The following is a 19497-nucleotide window of genomic DNA, read 5'->3' as shown; positions in this document are numbered from 1 at the left end:
AGTGATAAACAACATTGAGGCTAACTTCTCAGAAACTTGACATTTGAAATTTAACCACATAGCGATTACCTCATCCAAGAGGTTGATGGTTTTACAACTGTTTTTGTATTTGTACGAATAAAATCTTTTCCATGAAACTTATTAGATATCAGTTCTAAATATCGGTAATATATCTGGAATTTGACATCCTTATACTGTCGGATGTTCTCAGGTGGTAAAACATGAAGTTGAAGTCTCATCTAAACAAATCCTGTTGAGGACGCTGGTTGTCAGCATTTACCTTTATCCTGGTATCATTTTTAAAAAAAAGATGAGTTTGGTTATAATTTATGAGCCCTGAACGTGTAAAGGTAGCCTGTTCTCTTGTAGTCCTTATTATTTCATATTATTTACTTGGTACACAGTCATACACACTGGATTTTACTGTCTGCATACACATTGTATGTGTGGTAACTTGTAATTGGAGTTAAGGTATAAAGAAAACAGCTCTTTATTATTTAATCGGAGGATATAAAATCCTTGAGCTCTTACAATGTCCTCCATTTTTTTTGTTTTCTCCCCCTTTTTTCATAATGTGATGTAGCATTTAAGACTATTTTATGCACAAAATAAACTATTTTCCGTCAGATCCTCCAGATTTATTACAATTTTGTAGAAAACCATGGCAGGCTTTATTTTAATTACAAGGCTGAAATGACTGAATTCAGATTTTCTATCTTAATGTGGAAAAAACCTGTTTTTTTTCTCAGTGATGTGTGAACACAACAAACTTTATGAATTCAGATTCAAGTCCAGGTTTTGTAATCCAGAACCCTTTAATCCAGGATCCAACCATCATGTAAATTTGCAAACCGCATCTCCCAGTCAGAATTGCATCAGTTGTATTTGTGTTTGACCACCATTGCTAAGAATAAATGAATATTGATGAAGAGTGAGGTTTTCTCCTCCTTTTCAAATGTCATGACATAATGATAAATTGGATCTTCCTCCTCATTTCCTCCTCCATCTGTTATTCTCTTCCTCTCTTCTATCAGAACAGCACACATTGAAAGCCAATGTCATTAAATGTTCACCTAAGCAAGTCTCTTTATTCACATTTTATTATACAACAGATAGTTGAGTAATGACTTTAAGAGAAATATTAGGCCAGTAAAATAAGCCATTAATATCCAACCTTCAAAAACAATGTCAAGTGCAGATTTGTCAGTGCATATGGTTAATGCTTAAGACCACAGAGACAGTCAAAGCTCGTCTGTAACAACCAACATTAAAGGTGTCTTGGACAACATTTCTGATAACACACGTCTGTACACAGACCGAGGGAATAAGTTTAAAATAATCAAATTTAGGATACGATCCATAATTTGAAGCATGTTAATAGAATTCAAGTGAACATGAGTTTATAGATCCATGTCTTTCAGGAGGTCTTCAGTATCTCATCAAAGTTAACAAATCAGTGATTTTGTAGTTTCCATTAAAAACAATAAAGCAGCCATAGGCTGATCCATGTGTGCAGACGACCATTTTGTTCCTGAAAAAGAAAACCATACGTACACTCGTATTTAGAAGATTTAGTGATAATTATTAACACTTATTATGGATTAGTATTTCATAGTATTTAGTGATGTAAATTTTGTCAGGGATATAAACTCACTCAAACTGCTGACTGGAGCAAAAAACAAAAAAACAAAAAAACAACCCGTCAAATTAAATCCATATAACATATAAACACAAAAGTGATTCTACTCAGTAGGTGCAACAAAAGTGGCATTTCAGTCACAATGTGCTTGCTACCCAGAAATGATCATCGTCATCATCATCATCATCATCATCATGGTCATTATCCTCTATTTTCCCAAACAGTGAATCAGCATAGTTGGAAATAGTCCAATAACTTTAACGTTTTCGTATCACATGTGAGTTTTAGGAATCTTAAGTTCCAGTTGATTCTACTGTATGGACAACAGAAAGTCTGATAGGATCCTTTCATGTACAGTTAGGTAATAAAAACAATCGACAGTGCAGAGATTTGAGCTACCTAAGCAGTGGCGGCTATAGCCATAGTCCTCTGTGCACCTTCGCTGCACGTGTTCAACATGTTCCCTTGTTGACCAACTAGTTTCTGATGGCTGAAAGAAAGCAAGACTCTAAAATCTCTCCCTCCGGAGGCTGCAGCAGCAGCAGATCAGGAAGAATCACCTGCTCCTGAAGAGTCACTTTGCAGGAAATGTTCAGCGAGCATGCAGTAAGAGATGGCGTTCTATACCTTCAGAAAATCCATTTTTGCACTATCATGTCTGCTTTGAAGCACGGACAGCAGAAGAGGTTGCTACTGCCACGGTCTTTGAGGTGTTGGGTTAGGGTTAGGGTAGATAGGTGCCGGCGTCGCGATGGGATAGGTAGGTACAGCTGTGTTGGGATTAGGGGGGTACGTCGGGGTGGGATACTGGGTCATGATGTGAGGCTGGCTGGGTGCAGTTGTGTGGATAGGTGTGGTGGCAGTAGAGGATGATGGGAGGTGGAGGTAAAGGGGAGCAGATGGAGCAGAAGGGGCAGAAGGCGCTGTTGGGGTCGGGACCCTCTGCAAGACAACGTGTGGGTAAAGTTGAGAATCAGAGCGGTAGATTCCAGGCATGGAGGGCTTCAGCAAACTCTCCTGACTCCTGTGAGGAGAAACACAGAAAGTGATTTAGTGTATCGTTGGGCTAAAGTAGGTGATTATTGATTATCAGCACCAGCTGAAAAAAATGGCATCATTTTGTATCTCTAGTTTTTAGCACAGCCATTTTGCTCTTCGAGTAAAAAGGAAATGGTTACCTCTGGTATCCTCTGTTTTCATATCCACTGAGTCCTCCTGTCAGGTAGAGGGGGCTATCAGGAGCCAGTCGGGGATTCATCCTCTGGGAGAGATGGAAGATTTTAGGAGGAGGGTAAGATTCCCATTGACCTTCTTCTCTCTCCAGCCAACACTCACCGCGACGGGCGGAGCGCTTGTCTCTGCGCCTGAGAGGGAAACAGCCTTATAGAGCAGGGAATAACAGGGGTGGTGGTGGTGAGGCTGATGTGTTCCATCATGTTTGCACCTGTTATCTCCAGTCCTACCTGCTCCGTCCTTCCTTCTTGGTTCGGTCCCGACTGGATCGTTCCTGCAGACAGCAGATGAGGAAGGACAGGGACATGGCGAGGATGACGATGCCACTCACCACTGAGGCCAACACGGCCACTCTGAGACCACGATCCTCAGGTCTAGGGATCGCTGTGGAGGGAATGAATTGCGTTTATCAATATTTATTTTATCAACAGGTCCTTTATATTCTGACAGGTAGAATATGCAAAAGTTCTGACCCAACAGCACATTATGCATTACAAGTGACAAAAACGATGCTCTAAATCTGCAAATGTTTCAGGAAAGGTAATCTTAAAATTCTCAACAGCAACCATTAGTGTAATTTTTTTTAAAACTTTTTCCTGTGATCTATATTTGCATTTTTAATACAGTAAAGGTCCCATTTACAGCCACAAAAAGGTTCATCTCACACAATCTGTCTAAATATTCAGAGGAAAGATTTAAAATATTCCCTGAGCTTGAAGAACGTTCAACATTGAGGCTTCACCTGCACGCTACACCTACAGTCTCATGTGTCTATAGTACCCCGAAATTTAAATTAAGATTTTTAATAAGAAGACCCATAACAAAAAATGTCACAAAAGGCGTTCTGTCTGATGTGCTGAACAAACATGATTGATTCGACTAAAGTAGGGCTTTAAGACGATTTTTCATTTAGGAGAGGAATAGACTAACTACATATAAATTCACTTTTATGAATAAATCTTCCAGGATCCTCTCAGTACCTTCACAAACAGGTAGGTAGTTGCTCCATTGTGGTTTTCCATTCTTGACTTTGCAGTAGATTTTTTCATTGCCGACCAGCTGGTACCCGTCCCTACACCAGAAGGACAAAACGCTGCCTATTGATACACCGGTACCCGTCTCCACATAGAAGGAGCCTCGTCGTGGTGGCAGGACAGGGATGCAAGACAGACCTGAGAGAAGAGACGACAAGAAAGAGGGTTGAATTCATTGAGAGTAAGTACCTCTGCAACCTGGCAGAGTCAAAATCCTCTAGTAACTGTTTATCAGAGGTCTGTCACAATGATTATCATTTATAAAATTGTATAATTAGAATGATTTACTCATGTATATGCAGAAAATATGAAGAGCATTGTGTAAATATGAAGATTCTCAACAATCACACATTTTTTAACATTGATGATGCTGCTTTTCTTAGATCTGTGACCCATAATGCAGTGTGATTCATCATCATTTATTCTGATGACCCATTATCTATCTCAGCGTGAGAATGCATTAGGAAATTTTCCACAATGATGATCATTTTCTTGTAATACTGTTCTGTGTCTGTGCCTGAATGCCTGTGATTATAAACTATATTGGATAGATGGAAACAGTGATCTAGAGAAACAGAACGCACTATTGGACAATGGCCACAGTATAGGTGCAGTGGACTCATAGATAATAATTACTTTTCTGACCCTTTTACTTTAGTTACTCCTACTACCATCTGTAATTGAGTTATGTCTATCACGTTTTTTCTTTGTTTTTGAAGCCTTCTATGTTAAGATTGTATTGACTTTTACAATAACCTGATACAATAACATCCACAAAAACAAGCTGCTCTCAACAGTTTGCAGTTTAATTCCCTGGTAATGACATTCCCATGTGAACCAATGGCCAAAAATCAATAAAAGGTTTTTAGTTTTTGTGTTAAATAATTGTCATATAAAAGGATTGCCTACTAGCTGGATAACAATGGCTTCCTACAAGAAGAAAATCAAGGCATCAAGGGGCTTCTGTGCTTGGGGCCCCTGAGTTTAGAATGGTCACTGAGTTCACTTTTTTTAATTTAAATCAAACTTTTATTAAGGAGCTCCTGCTTAGAACATAAAATGCTTAAGCACCGTGTTAGGTTTACTAATATGATGTAGCTCTGCTGTGTCAGGATTAGCGCTCTGTGTGTGTGTGTGTGTGTACGTGTGTGTATGTGTGTGTATGTGTGTGTGTTGAGAAAGAGAGCACTCCTCCCACTGTAAGACCCCGTGAACATGCAAGCTGCTCTCTGCTGATTAGGTTCGACAGATGGGAGGATTTCTGCAGCAGCACACAGAAGAGGAGAGGATCCCGTGATCCTGTGTGATGATGACAGCATCCACACACACAATCACACACACACACACACACACACACACACACACACACACACACACACACACACACACACACACACACACACACACACACACACACACACACACACACACACACACACACACACACACACACACACACACACAAGACTAAAGACCATTCTGTTCTTCCAAGCTACCTTCTGATTCACACTTAAAAAAAAAAAGGTCTAAAAGCTCCATTTCATTCCAAACATTTATGAAACATATGCAAAACATAAAAACTCCACACAGAAAAGTCCCAGGAGGATTCGAACCCATGACCTTCTTGCTGTGACTCAACTTTCATGTGAATGAGACAATTTTTCCTCATTCTGCTTCATAAATTCTTGACAATTTTGAAGTCTTCTGTAAAACTGAAAGAGAGACCGAATCCTGTTCTTTACCACGTGTTGGCGGATGGATACAACATCAGTGAGACCGGATCTCGTTCTTTACCGCGTGTTGGCGGATGGATACAACATCAGTGAGACCGGATCTCGTTCTTTACCACGTGTTGGCGGATGGATACAACATCAGTGAGACCGGATCTCGTTCTTTACCGCGTGTTGGCTGATGGATACAACATCAGTGAGACCGGATCTCGTTCTCTTTCGTGGAGTAAAGACGTAGCTCGTGTGTTCTTGCGACTTTTGCTTTTCTTTTCATGCTTGATCATTGTTTACATAAATTATATATAATTTTTTTATGACCAGGTAAAGTCCACATGTCTATTGGTTGATAAAAATATGTTTTTTTCATAATTTACAAAATATTTTAGTTATTTTAAAGGGGGAAAATTTGTTTGACTTGTTTGATGAGCCCAGTTATAGAACAAAATAAACTCGTATCTCAAGGTTCTATTGTACACTTTCTGTTGTGAGACCCCCAAGACTCCCAACAATGCCCATGTACGTGCAAAGACACATACACCCACACAATTACAAAACGACAAATGCATTCCTGCCAAAGAAAAAAAGTCTTTACCTCGATCAAGGCAAATAAAATATTTAATATATGACGTGACAGTCTGTGTTTGAACATTCTAGCTGAGGTGTTTTTTGTAGGCTGTTGCCATGCCACAGCGGGAAAGTCATTGCCCATCCTTAAAAAAAAACCCTGAGAACTGAAGTAACACCCAACTCCCTCTGAGTCAACATGCTGTAGTAAGCACAGAAGAGGAACAATAATGCTAGTGTGGAGAGAAACAGAACACCCCCTGAGTGGCACTGCATCAATAAAAAAAGAATTAATGCTGAAAAGATTGAAAAATGTGTGTTGGTTTTGGTGTATTGTTGATTTTCTTCTCTATTTGCACTTTCATATTGGTTCAGTTCCATTCACAAAGCGTTTCCCTCATTGTGGAGACTGTGGGGTGTCAATCAGCTGCCAGTGGGGGGGCTATACACCACTGGGTCATCAAACCTGGCAACCCAACATGGCCATCCAAACATCCACACTCTTAAATCCTTCCTTTTTGTCTCTGTCAGGGACAATCTAGAATAAAATAGCTTGTAATCACATAAATATTAGGTTATGTGCATTAAATGTACAAACACACAAGAAAAGGACCCCCATACTGCTTAAATGAATCCATGTCCTACATCAATGATGCCTAATCCTACAAGTCTGAGTCCACTAAAAAGTAGTCTTAATCTGAAGAATTTGACTCCACAAAGTTCCACAGCACTACATGGACTATCCTTTAAACTTTGTATACAAATGAAAGAACAACATAGTCAGAGGTAAATTACCTGTGAGTTCACCACAACGACTAACAAACAGAGTAGTTTAAAGAAGGTTTCATCTAAATCAGACTTTACCAGACTATAAAAGTCTGAGCTGAGGTTAATGAGAGATGACAGTCTCGGCTGACAGTCTTATTTTAATTTGGTTGATTCTCGTGTTCTTGTGTGATTGTGGTTCTCTGGAGTGTTCTCTTCTCTCTTTGCTCCAGCTGCTCCAGGTCATGTGACCTGCCCTGAAAACACACATGAATCCTCTCTGTCCTCTCCTTCACTGTATCTATTTCTGTAGCACCGATGCGTGGTATGACAACAGATTACCTAATCCCCCTGGCTCCGGCCCTCACTCTGCTTGTGTATTCTCATATTGATGCATGTGAGTTTGCCTCAGTCTTATGTTATCCGTGTGAGTGAAGTGTATTGTCCCATTTTTGAAGTTGTTGTTTGTTTTTTTTTGGTTGACACTTTATTCTATTGAGATGTAAAAAAATGCTGGAAATGGAATTTTTTGTTTTGAACTGAGAGCTTTGGCTGGATTTCACAGAAGATAATCCGGCCAGTTAAAAAGAGCAGGGCTCAGTTTGAGCTTCAGATCTCAATAATCTCACTGTCATGTCAGAAGGTTAACCACAGTCAGCACAAAACCCTTAGCATTCAGTAGCATTTGCTTTACCTTCAAGTTAATATACACCATAGAAACACTTTAGTATTGACTCTAACAAACATGACTCAGCTGTCATCAGCTGAAAGCCATCATCAAAGTTACATGAAGAAGAGACAAGAGATGTTAAAGTCCACTAAAGTCCACTTCTTGTAAGCTTTTTACAAAAATCCATATTAAAAGTAATGTTGTTGTTTTTTCAGAGGAATTAGCAGCACTGTTGTCTATTTTGGCATTATAGCTAAAATGAAGAGTTAAACAAATGTGATTATTTTAGAGCAATTAAGCAGTGTTTGGAATACAGTATTTTCTGCACTATAAGGCGCACCTAAAAGCCTTTAATTTTCTCAAAAACAACCTTATAATCCAGTGCACCTTATATATGAAAAAAGTGTTAAAATAGGCCATTCATTGAAGGTGCACCTTATAATCCAGTGAGTCTTATAGTGCAGAAAATGTTGTACATATCAGTAAGAACTATGTTAAGAACAACTACGTTTCTACATGGAGGTAACATCACGATGTGAGGAGTGAAAATGTATGTAAAACAAAATAAAAGACATTTTTTTACAAAGGATGTATGAATGATATGTCATATTATTTTGTGTCATACCAAAAGGCAGTCATTGCTTTTTGCATGTTATTATAGTGTTATTTACATTTACCTTGAGCATTTTCCAAAGTGAGAATGTGGTGCAGATAAAAAGTCAAGGGATACAGAGTAAAGCAGGAGAGCTGAACTTCTAGTCAACCCAGTTCTGTCTCCTACTGTATCACTGTCATTGCCTCTATTGTTATTCCCTTCCTTATTTAATGAAATGGACCATGGCCTTAATTTTAATGAGATCTTTTAAAAAACAACTTGGATGAGTTTTTTTCCTCCACTGCCTCTTCCCATTCATTCCTTCTGCCCTTTAGTTTCCATCCAGCTTCCATCAGTCAGGGGAGAGAGAACGCTTGACTGAGACTCCCCTTCAGTGACTTTGTTCAGCTAGTAGTGCTGGTTTAAGCCCTGGGAAGGTAATAATGGAGTTGAGTCACTGCCAGCAGTGCATACTGGTTTGACAGGGAAAATACAGAAACTCTTTGTCTGAAGCTCGGCCAGGCTGTAGGGCTCCGGAGTGATGAGTGTGTTTCGATGATGGAAACACCCCATGTACTCCATGTGTGTAAGCATGGATGCTATTATGTCCCAAAAGAAATTACTCCTGTGCATCATGGGTATTTGGTCCTTCCAGATATTCCCTGTATTTTACTAACTTCTTCTTCACAACAGGAAAAGCTATTTCTCATTCTGCTGTCAATTACACAAGTAATTCATTGGTTTGCTGTGCTAATGCTAATGGAAAATACTGTAAATGTGAAAGTATTTTTCTACCATGATTTATATGCTACCAGAAAAAGAACAAAAAATTTAAATACACAGAGGTACCTGCTATTGATAATTGTATTCCTTGGTGTCGACATGTCAATGACAGGATTTCTTGCGCTTGAAATAGTTTGGAATAGACAAAGGTAATTGGATTTGCTTGTGAGTTAATCAGATTAAATTGTAGGACTTTACATTAGCGTTTAGTATTTGTGTGACAGTATCTAAAGAGACCCAGAACGAAGAGCAAGTAGCTTATTGGACCGTAATTGTGAGGTGCATTTTGTTTTTGTTCAAGAATGTAGATCTGATAGAACCAAACATTAAAAAAAGTCCGTAAATTGGACGTTATTAGATAGAAAATCTGTTTTTTTAAAAATCCCTCAGAGTGGATTAAATATTCTGCAGACTCCTATTTGGTCAGATTAAAAGACTGATTACCTGCTGAGTAACTGATAGGCTCCATTTGGAGATTAACACAACCATTTACTCTCAACCATTTAATCTTTTACAGTTGTTCACCTTCAGCTAAAAGCTGATTTTCTTTTGTGAGCTTTAGAAACATTTTTTTTCCTATAACAGTGAATTTCTTCATTTTATAAATGTATTACAGTTGTTTCCAATCTGTCTTTACTGCTCTGTTGATCTTGCGTTATCTGTGATGAATATAATGTTCCATGCACGCAATGAACAAAATTAAATGTACAGGGCTGTAGTGAATGCAGCTTGAAAGACGTGAATGTTAAGATTTAACAGCGCAAGATGCACCTTGATGAAGTATAAATGTTGTACTCAACTAAAAGAATGATTGAAAATGAACACAAAAAACAAAGAAATGACATTTTTCTGTGTCACATTGAACAAGATGGCTCTGTACTGTGAACAACTAGCCATATATACATTTTTTTGGCAGCCGAAATGACAGACAGCTATGAAGCCACCCCAACTTTAAAATTATTACAAATTTTGAATTTCTCATCTTATAAAAATCCTGCCTATAACCAAATCTTCAGTTTCTGTCTTTTCTGAAAATGAAAGTTTTCATTCCGTAATTTGTTTAGACAGTTTGCAAACTTTTACGTTAAGAAGTCTCATCCGTATAAAAGCCTTCCATTTTCAACTTGAGAGATTCTGTTAAGACACAAATGTGTCTGGTTTTATCCTCCATCAGCTGAAAACAGCTCAAACATAAATACAGTACGCTGCTATAATCTGGACACACACACACGCACACACACACACACACACACACACACACACACACACACACACACACACACAGATTTTGGCTACACTGATGTAAATCCTGCATCTATGAGACATAATTTTTGGAAGCTGTTTTAAACACGTCCTCTACAGTGGTGTGATTCATGCATGCGGTTTTGATCACCTGTGTAGGCTTTTGTGTGTGTTATTAAAGTATAAAGTTCTTATTCCTGCTGTGTCAAACAGAGCTGCAGCTCTGAAACAAGCAACTGTGTTTATTCTCTAAACCCTTAAGAAGATTGGTGTAATTTGGGCCGAGTACGTTCTTTTCCAGTGTGTGTGTGTGTGTCTGTGTGTAGTGAGTGCATTAAGCACGTGAGTTTTTCATTTTGTCATCTGCTGTAGGCTTTTTATGCATACACGTGAGTGAGATAGGGCAGGCGAGGACGTGAGAAGAAGTGGCGGGAAATCATTTAGAGAGAGAGAGAGAGAGAGCAGAAGGAAATGAAGGATGAAATGACAAACGGGAAAAAACAAAGAAGCAAAGGAAGGGTTTAACAAATTAGAAGAAATAGAGATACAAATGAGACTTGAGGTTGGTCAGTATACATAAATATGAGAGAGGGAAGTATAGAGAGAGCAGAGAAACAGAGAGGATATCAGCAGGAGCGGAGAAGAAAAAGCAGCTCATGCTCCAGTGGAGGTGAAGTCATGCGAGCGGCGCTGCAGCTTCAGGCTGAGCAGCTCCAACCTGGACAGAACAAACCGTCTTTAATGGCATCACCTGCCACACGTACACACTAGGAATGCTCATGTGCCTGTGTGCACACACACACACACACACACACACACCTCTGTCTTCCTACACAAACTCAGGAACACACAACTAGACATAACACACACATATGTACCTCTGGACTTGAAGGCATGCGTGTCATTTTGGCAGAATACAGAAATTATACTTATTATACTTAACACAATACTTAAACACTGGAGAAATATTATTATCCTAGGTTGTTGCTGATGTTTAGCTATTAAATTGTGTACCAGGACAATTTAAGTTGAAAAAAACTGGGGTTTTTTGACTCACATGGGCATAAAGTCTGGTTGTCTAAGCCAACATAGATAAACCATCTGTATATCTATGCAGTATCCGCTGCAAAATCAGCAGATACTGACGTTAAGGCAATCAATAGACTTCAAAATCATTACATAGAGTTCATTTATTATATGCTGTTAAAGGCAATAATGCAATTAAGAACCGATAACGTAATAAATGTTCCCTTTTTGTAATGTGAAAAGCTTATAACAAAATAACTTGCCAATAAAGTCATTAAAGTTCTGAACTGATATCGTCATGATTTTTGGCTACTTCCATAATAATTTATTACATCATTGGCCTCGTAAAAAATAAAAAACCCTAACCTGAATATTATTACATTATTGGTTCATATGTATATGTGAGCATGTACAACTCTCTGTATAAGGATGTGAGTGTAAACATAATAAAGTAAATAAAGTACTTCCTATGAAAACCAAAAGACTTTCAGTTTGTCGTCTACCGAGTCATTTTCTACAGTTTCACCTGAGAAAAAGTTTGATGCAAATTAACCAAACATAAAATTTTTCTCTTCAGGTCAGCAGCTGAAAAAACTTTTGCTCCTCAGCAGAAAGCACCAGACGCTGGTGGGACAGACAGACTGAGGACTGACCTGTGTAGTTGCTGGTCGCGCTCTGAGTGACCACCACAGTGGTGGTCTGGACCTCTGTCTGCAGCTCTTCGGTTTGCAGGTCTGGCTGCAGCTGGATGGTGGTGTCGGTCCAGTCCTCTGGCAGCGATGTGGCAGCGGTGCTCTGATGGGAGCCTCTGATCAATACCACAGTACACAGCAGGGGCCACAGCAGCATCCACAAACCGCCTGTGGTTTGAGGACTTGGTCCTGATTTCATAAACATGGGTTCAGGTAATGAAGCAGAGCTCTGTGAGGTGAAAGAAGGAGGGCTTCAGCGCCTCATGGTCTCAGATGGAGGTAGAAAAATCCTTCAGAGGAAAGTTTGCTCCTGTGTTTGTTTCGTCTTCTCCCTCTCCTCTCCTTTCTCCTTCAGTCTTCTTCTTCCTTCTTGACTGTCCTCGTCTCCTCAGTCTGTCGGCAAGGGGATGTCACCCCCCTCCCCTATGTTTCCATGCATGATGCTGCAAAGAAGCATTGACAGTGAGAGAAGGTGTGAGGGAGTGTTCCTGTGATCGTGTGTGTGTGTGTGTGTGTGTGTTACTGTAGATCCAGCTGTAATCTGCTGCTCCCTCCAGCCCTCCCCTCCCTCTGTCGCTCTGCCCCCATCCTTCAGCTGCTCTCTCTCTTTCTCCCCATGCCACCCCCCCCTCATCTCCAGCTGAGCTAACTGAGCTCTTGCATAACAGTAACTCATTCGTTTAGCTGTGCTGAGCTGTAACTCATGCACTTCTAAATCCTAATATTCCTGGTTGCTGCTCTTTCCCTCTTTGCCTCCTACAGTAGAAGGTAGCCTCGGACAGACTTTTACCAGACGGATCTTTCACACTCATCCACATTTGTTATTTATATACAATATTTTCCACATTATACGGAACTCCCAAAAGCCTTTAATTTCCTCAAAAACTGACAGTGCGCAGAAATCCTTGCAGAAATTATAGGAAGTTTGAATAACCTAAGAATGAACACATGATGCCTGAATAACCTCATATTTCAGTAATGTTTATGACTGTTCCGGGACACCAGCAGATCCTTCAACTGATCTGAAACTCCTTTCTTCATGATGATCATGCCACTGTGAAAACTCACATCTTGTATGGGACATTAAAGGACATAATTATATTATGATTGATTTTTTTCACAAACCAACTACCCCACAAACTTCGCTTTTCTTTCCTGTTGAATGTTATTGGCTGTGGTGACACAACAATGTTCCCTTGCCCCCCTTCATTAGATCATATAATGATTTTATCACTGATGTCAAACAACCATCAGCTGATGTTTTTACTGGTCATATATGGGGAGCACTAAGTTCTGTGGCAAAATCACGCGTTTACTCCCACTAAATGAAAGTGCAGTATCACCATAGGAGTTCTCCATGTGACGACTGTTCTAGATGGGGCATTCTAACGTGGAGCCTTGTGTGTCACAGGTTGATGCTCAGGTGTGATGTAGTGACTCCGATAGCTCTGGAGTCAGAAGTTTAATGCAAAGACATGAATAATTGATGCAACTGGTACCAAAAATAGGAGAAAGATGGAGAGATACAAGAAAAGACAAAGAAGTGGAAAGCAATTGGAGAATGAGAGGGACAGGTGGAGCGATGACATGAGTTATAGGAGGAGGGTAATCAAAGTGAAGATAAAATACTGGTGATAAATGGAGGAGAACAGATATTCTACACTTTTAGCCTGACAAAATAGCCTCCTGACAAATGTTAAGCCAGTAAATGGGGACGCGGTGGACTCTGCTGCCTCAAACTACATTATTTATAGCCACAGGCTTTGCCAAAGTGGACACAGGGAAGGTTTCAAAGATCTGATCCCAGATGCTATTTTAATACATCAGTTTACTGCTGCAGTGAACAAGGATTTAATGTAAACTTAGACATAGCTTGTCAGAAATGAGGCTTGAACAGTAGTATCTGATGTCAAACTGGTGATGCTGACAAATGCATTTTATGCACGAAAATGTTGGTGCAAAATACAACACTGTCATGAGTCAGTATTTTTTGCAAAAGTTTCACATCCCCCCCCCCACCATGAGCTCACACTGTTATGAGATCTGTAGTTAAACACTGACAGATTTTTTTCAGAGGTTTTTTTTTTTTTTTTTTGTGGAGCCCACAGATTTTCTTTCAAGCTAATTCGAAGTGACCGTATGCAAGTGTTTACACTGAAAAATCAATAAGAGCACTGCTGAGGTGCCTTTGGGCAAGGCCTCCAGGGCGTTGCCATGATGCTGCTCTTTACCCCAGCGTCTCTCCATTATTTGCACGTTTACAGGCCCTTTGTATGTGCACTCTGGCCTGAATATGTGTTTAAAATTTTGAGATTAAAAATAGTTTCCCACTAGGTTTAAGTAACGTATCTTAAATCTTACCAGTATTTGCTTTATGGCATTTAATCAATAATATATAGTGTTCTTAATATGTTACTTGCAGCCTTTTTTCTCATTAATAAATCATAAACACATTAATTATGAAAGACTACGGAGAGAGATTGTCAATGAGCAGCCACTTTAGTGATTTTTTTTTTTTTAAAAGTAAAATCATACAAACTTGGTTAGTTCATTAGTGTTTACATGCCTGAGTGTTGGCATACTAACAACACAATGCAGTTCCAGTGGGTGGGACTGATGAGAAGCTTTATGAGGATTAAGGAAGCAGACGGGCTGATATGGATAAGGGATGAAACACACATACATATCAGTTATTTGCTAAAAGTGTGGTGTGAAACTGAGGCTTTAATTTTTTTATTTTGTGAAGAAAAACAGAGCATATTTAATGAGAGAGTTCAAGATGAAAAACTAATTATTGATCATATATTTCATGGGTTTAGCAAAATTTACCCATTATATATTTCTAAACTCAAAATGTTAATTAATTTTTGACCAATAGGTGGCAGAGGAACAACCTCTACAGTCTCTCTTCAGTCTGCTAGCTAGTTAATAATTTTGACGTTACCGTGGTTACCTTGGATACTCTTTGTTACAGATGGATGGATAACAATAGTCATAGTTAACCCTTACCTACCCAGGAAAGGATTGCTCCATTGTTTGTATACAGTAGTGATATGACAAGTTAGTTTGACCATATAAATCTAAAAAAGATCATATTAATATTTATTGTTATTTATTTATTTATTTATTAATATGTATTTATTAAAATTCACTTCTGATCTGAGTAGCCTGGCAGAGGAGACAAAAGGTGATTCTGTTTCCACGGGTTCTAAACCCAGAGAGCTACATGGACTTATCTTTGATGAGCATTAAACATTAGTCTGTTCACACAGGATCACACACAGAGGTGGCAGCAATCTGTCAACCTCATCACCATATCCCCTCATCCCCTCATCCCTTCATCACCTCATAGAGAGAGATAGAGATAGAGATTTGTTCTTATACCGGATTTAGTTGAGAAACGTTTCTACACGTGTTTATTCATAGTATGTAATGCCAGTAATCTCTGCTAAATTTGGAAGCGTGGGGTCACACATGACACAGGAACCTTCTTCTAACAAGAGGTTAATGAAAGACAAACACAGATCTTCTCATTGAGGTTCATGTAATCTGGAGCTACAGATCAAATGATGGAGATCTGGAGAAATTCCAGTGAAGAAAGTGGATAATGAGGCTGCACTCTGCTAACAGCTGATCAGGTGAAACAGGATTATCTGCAGCTCTAATTCTGATCATGTTTTTTTCAAAGAGACTCCAGCATTTTGTAGCATATTTTTATTTCACTTACAATTTATCTATACCTTCTTGTAGTTGGCAGTTAGTCTTTACAGGAAGAAGAACGACAACAAGCAGAAATATGATGTCATCAAGCGGAAGCATGTATCGTGATAATAAAAGTGGACCACGGCAGCTTTGTTTGTACGGCGTCAAACTGCAAACCATCACAATGATGTCATTTTTTATATATGTATAAGCTGTTTTCCTTTAAAGTAATAATTCTAGGACATCACGTGGTTAATGTTACGTTCATTTTCGAATCTCATTCCGGTGCAGAAAAGGTCACAAAATCAAGATGTATTTTATTTTTAAGGATGATCGTTTACTCACTTCTAATGGGCTCCATTGCCTCTTTCTGGATGTGTCTGCTCCCAGACTGAGTTTCCTCATTATCAGCACTACATACTGTATAACGCTACTCTCACAGGCACCGCATGATCCTCCCAACTGTAAATAACTCTTACGGTCTTAGTGTAGCACAGGAGGATACTGTAGACTGAAGGATCTTTGCAGATTGGATTCGTCTGTAAAGTGTTTTGACTCCTGCTGTGACCAACCACATCTGACCCCAGAGAGGTGAAACAGGGGTCAGACAAGAGGAAGGGGATCAGGAGTGGATGGTGGCCAGTTCAAATCCCTGAAGCAGCTGCTAAATAATCCTTCACAAGAAACCACTGCTGGACTGACTGTTAGGTGCCTTTTAAGACTTTATGCAAGATTTTAATGAAAAGAAAAATGTACCTTATATATAATTGTTTGTATGTTGGGGTGTAGCCTAAAAACATCACTCCTCCATCATGAAAGACACAATAATTTACTGGTTTCCATGAATAAACTGGGCCATCAGAATAGCTGCAGTATCAGAAGAAGACAAACATGGAAAGAAAAACATGGAACCAAAAACATGCCAGCTTCTGATGTTCTTTGGTTTCCACACGTGCAGATTATCGCTCAATCCTCAAGTCCAAAGTACTGCTTGTAAAACTATGCACAGAGAATTTAAGCTAAAATCTGAGCTTTGGAAGACTCCCTGCAGCTTTGCCGTTAATTTGGGAGGCAGATGAGAAAAAAAAACAGGCATATGAAACATTTAGTAACAGGTTTTTGAGGCTACAAGACTTCATACCCCCCTGTAGCTTGACTGATCTTCCGCATAATCTACACGGCAGATAAAGTCAAAAAGTACAGGGGTAAGAAATTGATTAGTCTATATTATTTAAAGAAAAATCAATGACAAGACCGGCATGATGATATCAGAATGAGTCATCTTCCGCAAACTATTCTTACAGTCATAAAAGATGAGTGATCTCACACTATCTTCCAAAAAATGAAGTAAAATTGGAACCAAATAAATATAAAAAATATATAAATATTTTAAAATATAAAAATAAAGCCTCATGAAATCATCTTGCTTCTGTAGGAACTGATTGACTTTTCACTGGTGAACAGCAGACTCAACTGGATTTAAATCTGATCCTCAGCCTTGAATGTGAGTTGATGCTTGCACGTGTTTATGTGCTTGTGTGTCTCGTGCGCTTTGGATGGATATGATTTCTAATCTGTGGTTACAGGTCTCTGCAATCTGGCTCAACATTTTCTGTTTATATTTCAGGTCTTCTGCTAAGCTGTAATCCAAAGGGAAACATATCCTTCTTTTCCATTAGCAACAGCAAATGGACACATAGTGTCTCTCAAAAATGAATCAAAAAACCTATAAATCATAAAAAGATCATAAGTAACCAAAGAAAAACATTTTTGACTAAAGCAAAACAAAGTGATTGAAAATAGGACAAATAGCTATGCTAAAAAGTCCAGTGGATTCTCAAATCTTTCAAAGACTGGACCCTTAAATACACCTGAGCTCCTAGAAATTACATTTGCACGTTAATTTGTGTCAAAGTTAAAAGAATATATGTTCAGAGATCACGATTAAGTTTCTGAATCACAACACTATTTCACAACGTGAAGGATTCATCAGGTTTTAGAAACGGAAGCGTGTGGATTGCCATGACTACAAATTCACCACATTTCTACATAATGCTTAATGGAAAAGCAGAACATCACAATTTCATTCATTTCGTTGTATATGAACATTAAGTCTCAGATGACAGATGGCATGAAGAGTTTTGATCTATTTCAGCTTTCCTTCTTTATGCACGGTATATGTTGTGAAGACTTATTGATAGCTTGAAGCAAGATATACAAAATACTTTTCCTGTACTGATTTCCAAAACACAAATAAACTTAAATCCATAAAAGCAGTGACATGCGGTGAGGTTCATGGCTGGTGAGGCAAAGACTTCATCATATTCAGATGAAGATGTTTACGAACATATGAACCTACAGTGTAGCTTATTCACCATTTAATAAGCAGTGAGTGGATTATTTTAATTTCCAAGGTCTCACAGCAGAATTATTTACACATGCAAACTGTAACACACAAATAAGCCCATTTGATTAAAAAACTTGTTATGTTGTTATCTACACATTATCTACACATTTTTATATATATTATATCGCTGACTATAGATTGTAGTTTACTGTCACTTCTTTCTCGGCCGAGGAAGAGGAATCCTCAGCCAAATCTCTGTTTCTCTAATCAGTATTTCAGTGGCAAATGTGAAACATCAGCGATTTTGAGTAAAAATAATCTAAAATTGGTGACGTTAAACGGAAAATAAATATAATACACCTTGAAAAAATGGTCTATTTGATCACACATAAGTGGTAGCAGGAATCATCTCCCCACCAATACATTTAATAAATTCACTTGAAAAAAAGTCTCATGCTGTCACCAACTCCATCCACTACCTGTCAATCAAGAGCCCAACCAATCACAGCACATCTGCTAGAACCAATGAATGTCAAGCACTAAAGGAAAATCGCAAAGAAAAGGAAAGGTGGGGTATACAAACAGTATGTCATACATTCAGTGGGTTAAAGCCTATCAACAATTTTACCATTTTTATTTACTATCTATCTTGCTCCATAGAACAAGGTCGTTATTTATTCTTTTCATATGTTTGGTATGAAGTCTGGTATTATCGTTTTATTGTGGAATTTCTACGGGTTCCCGCTAGTTACTTTTAATTATAGAATAGAAGAAAAAAACGGTAAAAAATAATTTACCTTCTTGAATCACCGCAAATAAGCAAGTACAGTAGTTGTCAAGAAAACTCCCCCTGGAGGACAGCACCACCATGTGGTGATTAAGGGAATTACATCTTCAACTTCCTACAGTTGCGGTTTAAACCCTTGCTAGGGTGGAGTCAGGTGTCCCAAACTGTGACAATAATGTAAATACAGGTTACCTGTAAACCAAACAAATCTAACATTAACCTTTCATTCTGGTTCCAAAAGAAGGAAAGCATGGTGCAGAGATAAAATCTGACAAGCAAAGGATTTTTCAAGATTTTAAACCAGCTTTTTTAATTTTACTGTTGATGCTATTTTTTTTAAAATTGGTAAGACAAAGTTCGGGTTCTCCTCGGGTTCTCCTCGGGTTCTCCTCCACAGACTTCCTTTGCACAGACTCCATTAGTCCTCTAGGGGGCAGTGTGTAAATGCGATGTGAGCTCAGTGGCTCCATCCTAACATATTTCAATGTGTCAACTTCATGACACATCAAAAAATCCTGTTTAATAATATTTAAAATAGAAGTACACAACCTCCGATAAGTAGTGATGTCTGAATATATTTTAGCCATATATTATAGGAAATTGTTTTATGATCATTGGTCCTTGTGGGGTTCATTAAAACAATAAGAGATATAGATTACACGTTCATGCATGTATAACATAAATATTT

At 38.6% G+C, this 19497-nt stretch overlaps 1 protein-coding gene across 2 annotated transcripts; it reads right to left on the bottom strand.

Moving 5' to 3' along the window:
• Window positions 1–819: 819 nt before the first annotated feature.
• Window positions 820–16126, bottom strand: zgc:162331 (uncharacterized protein LOC793007 homolog). Of its 2 annotated transcripts, XR_011034199.1 has the most exons (7): window positions 16021–16126; window positions 11935–12416; window positions 3853–4044; window positions 3103–3256; window positions 2975–3003; window positions 2818–2900; window positions 2534–2663 (listed from the first exon to the last, which is right to left on the bottom strand). XR_011034199.1 is itself a non-coding variant. In XM_068307283.1 (6 exons), the coding sequence occupies exons 2-6, from the start codon at window positions 12176–12178 to the stop codon at window positions 2330–2332; spliced, it is 1110 nt and encodes a 369-aa protein (XP_068163384.1). In that variant the 5' UTR covers window positions 12179–12416; window positions 16021–16126; the 3' UTR covers window positions 820–2329. The 2 variants fall into 2 exon arrangements, 1 of the variants encoding a protein (XP_068163384.1); XM_068307283.1 differs by having other exon boundaries at window positions 820–2663; window positions 2818–3003.
• Between the last annotated feature and the right edge of the window lie 3371 nt (window positions 16127–19497).

This window comes from Antennarius striatus, chromosome 22, assembly GCF_040054535.1.
Source record: "Antennarius striatus isolate MH-2024 chromosome 22, ASM4005453v1, whole genome shotgun sequence".
Classification (NCBI taxonomy): domain Eukaryota; kingdom Metazoa; phylum Chordata; class Actinopteri; order Lophiiformes; family Antennariidae; genus Antennarius; species Antennarius striatus.
Note: the sequence above shows the minus strand (reverse complement) of the source record. Positions and strands in the feature narration are given on the sequence as shown.

Excerpts from the sequence above, each read along its gene's own strand:
- zgc:162331 (XM_068307283.1), bottom strand. The coding sequence starts at position 12,178 with ATGTTTATGAAATCAGGACCAAGTCCTCAAACCACAGGCGGTTTGTGG. Across the intron at positions 3,257-3,852 it reads CTACCTACCTGTTTGTGAAG|CGATCCCTAGACCTGAGGAT; the intron begins GTACTGAGAGGA and ends TTCCCTCCACAG. Across the intron at positions 3,004-3,102 it reads AAGAAGGAAGGACGGAGCAG|GCGCAGAGACAAGCGCTCCG; the intron begins GTAGGACTGGAG and ends TTTCCCTCTCAG.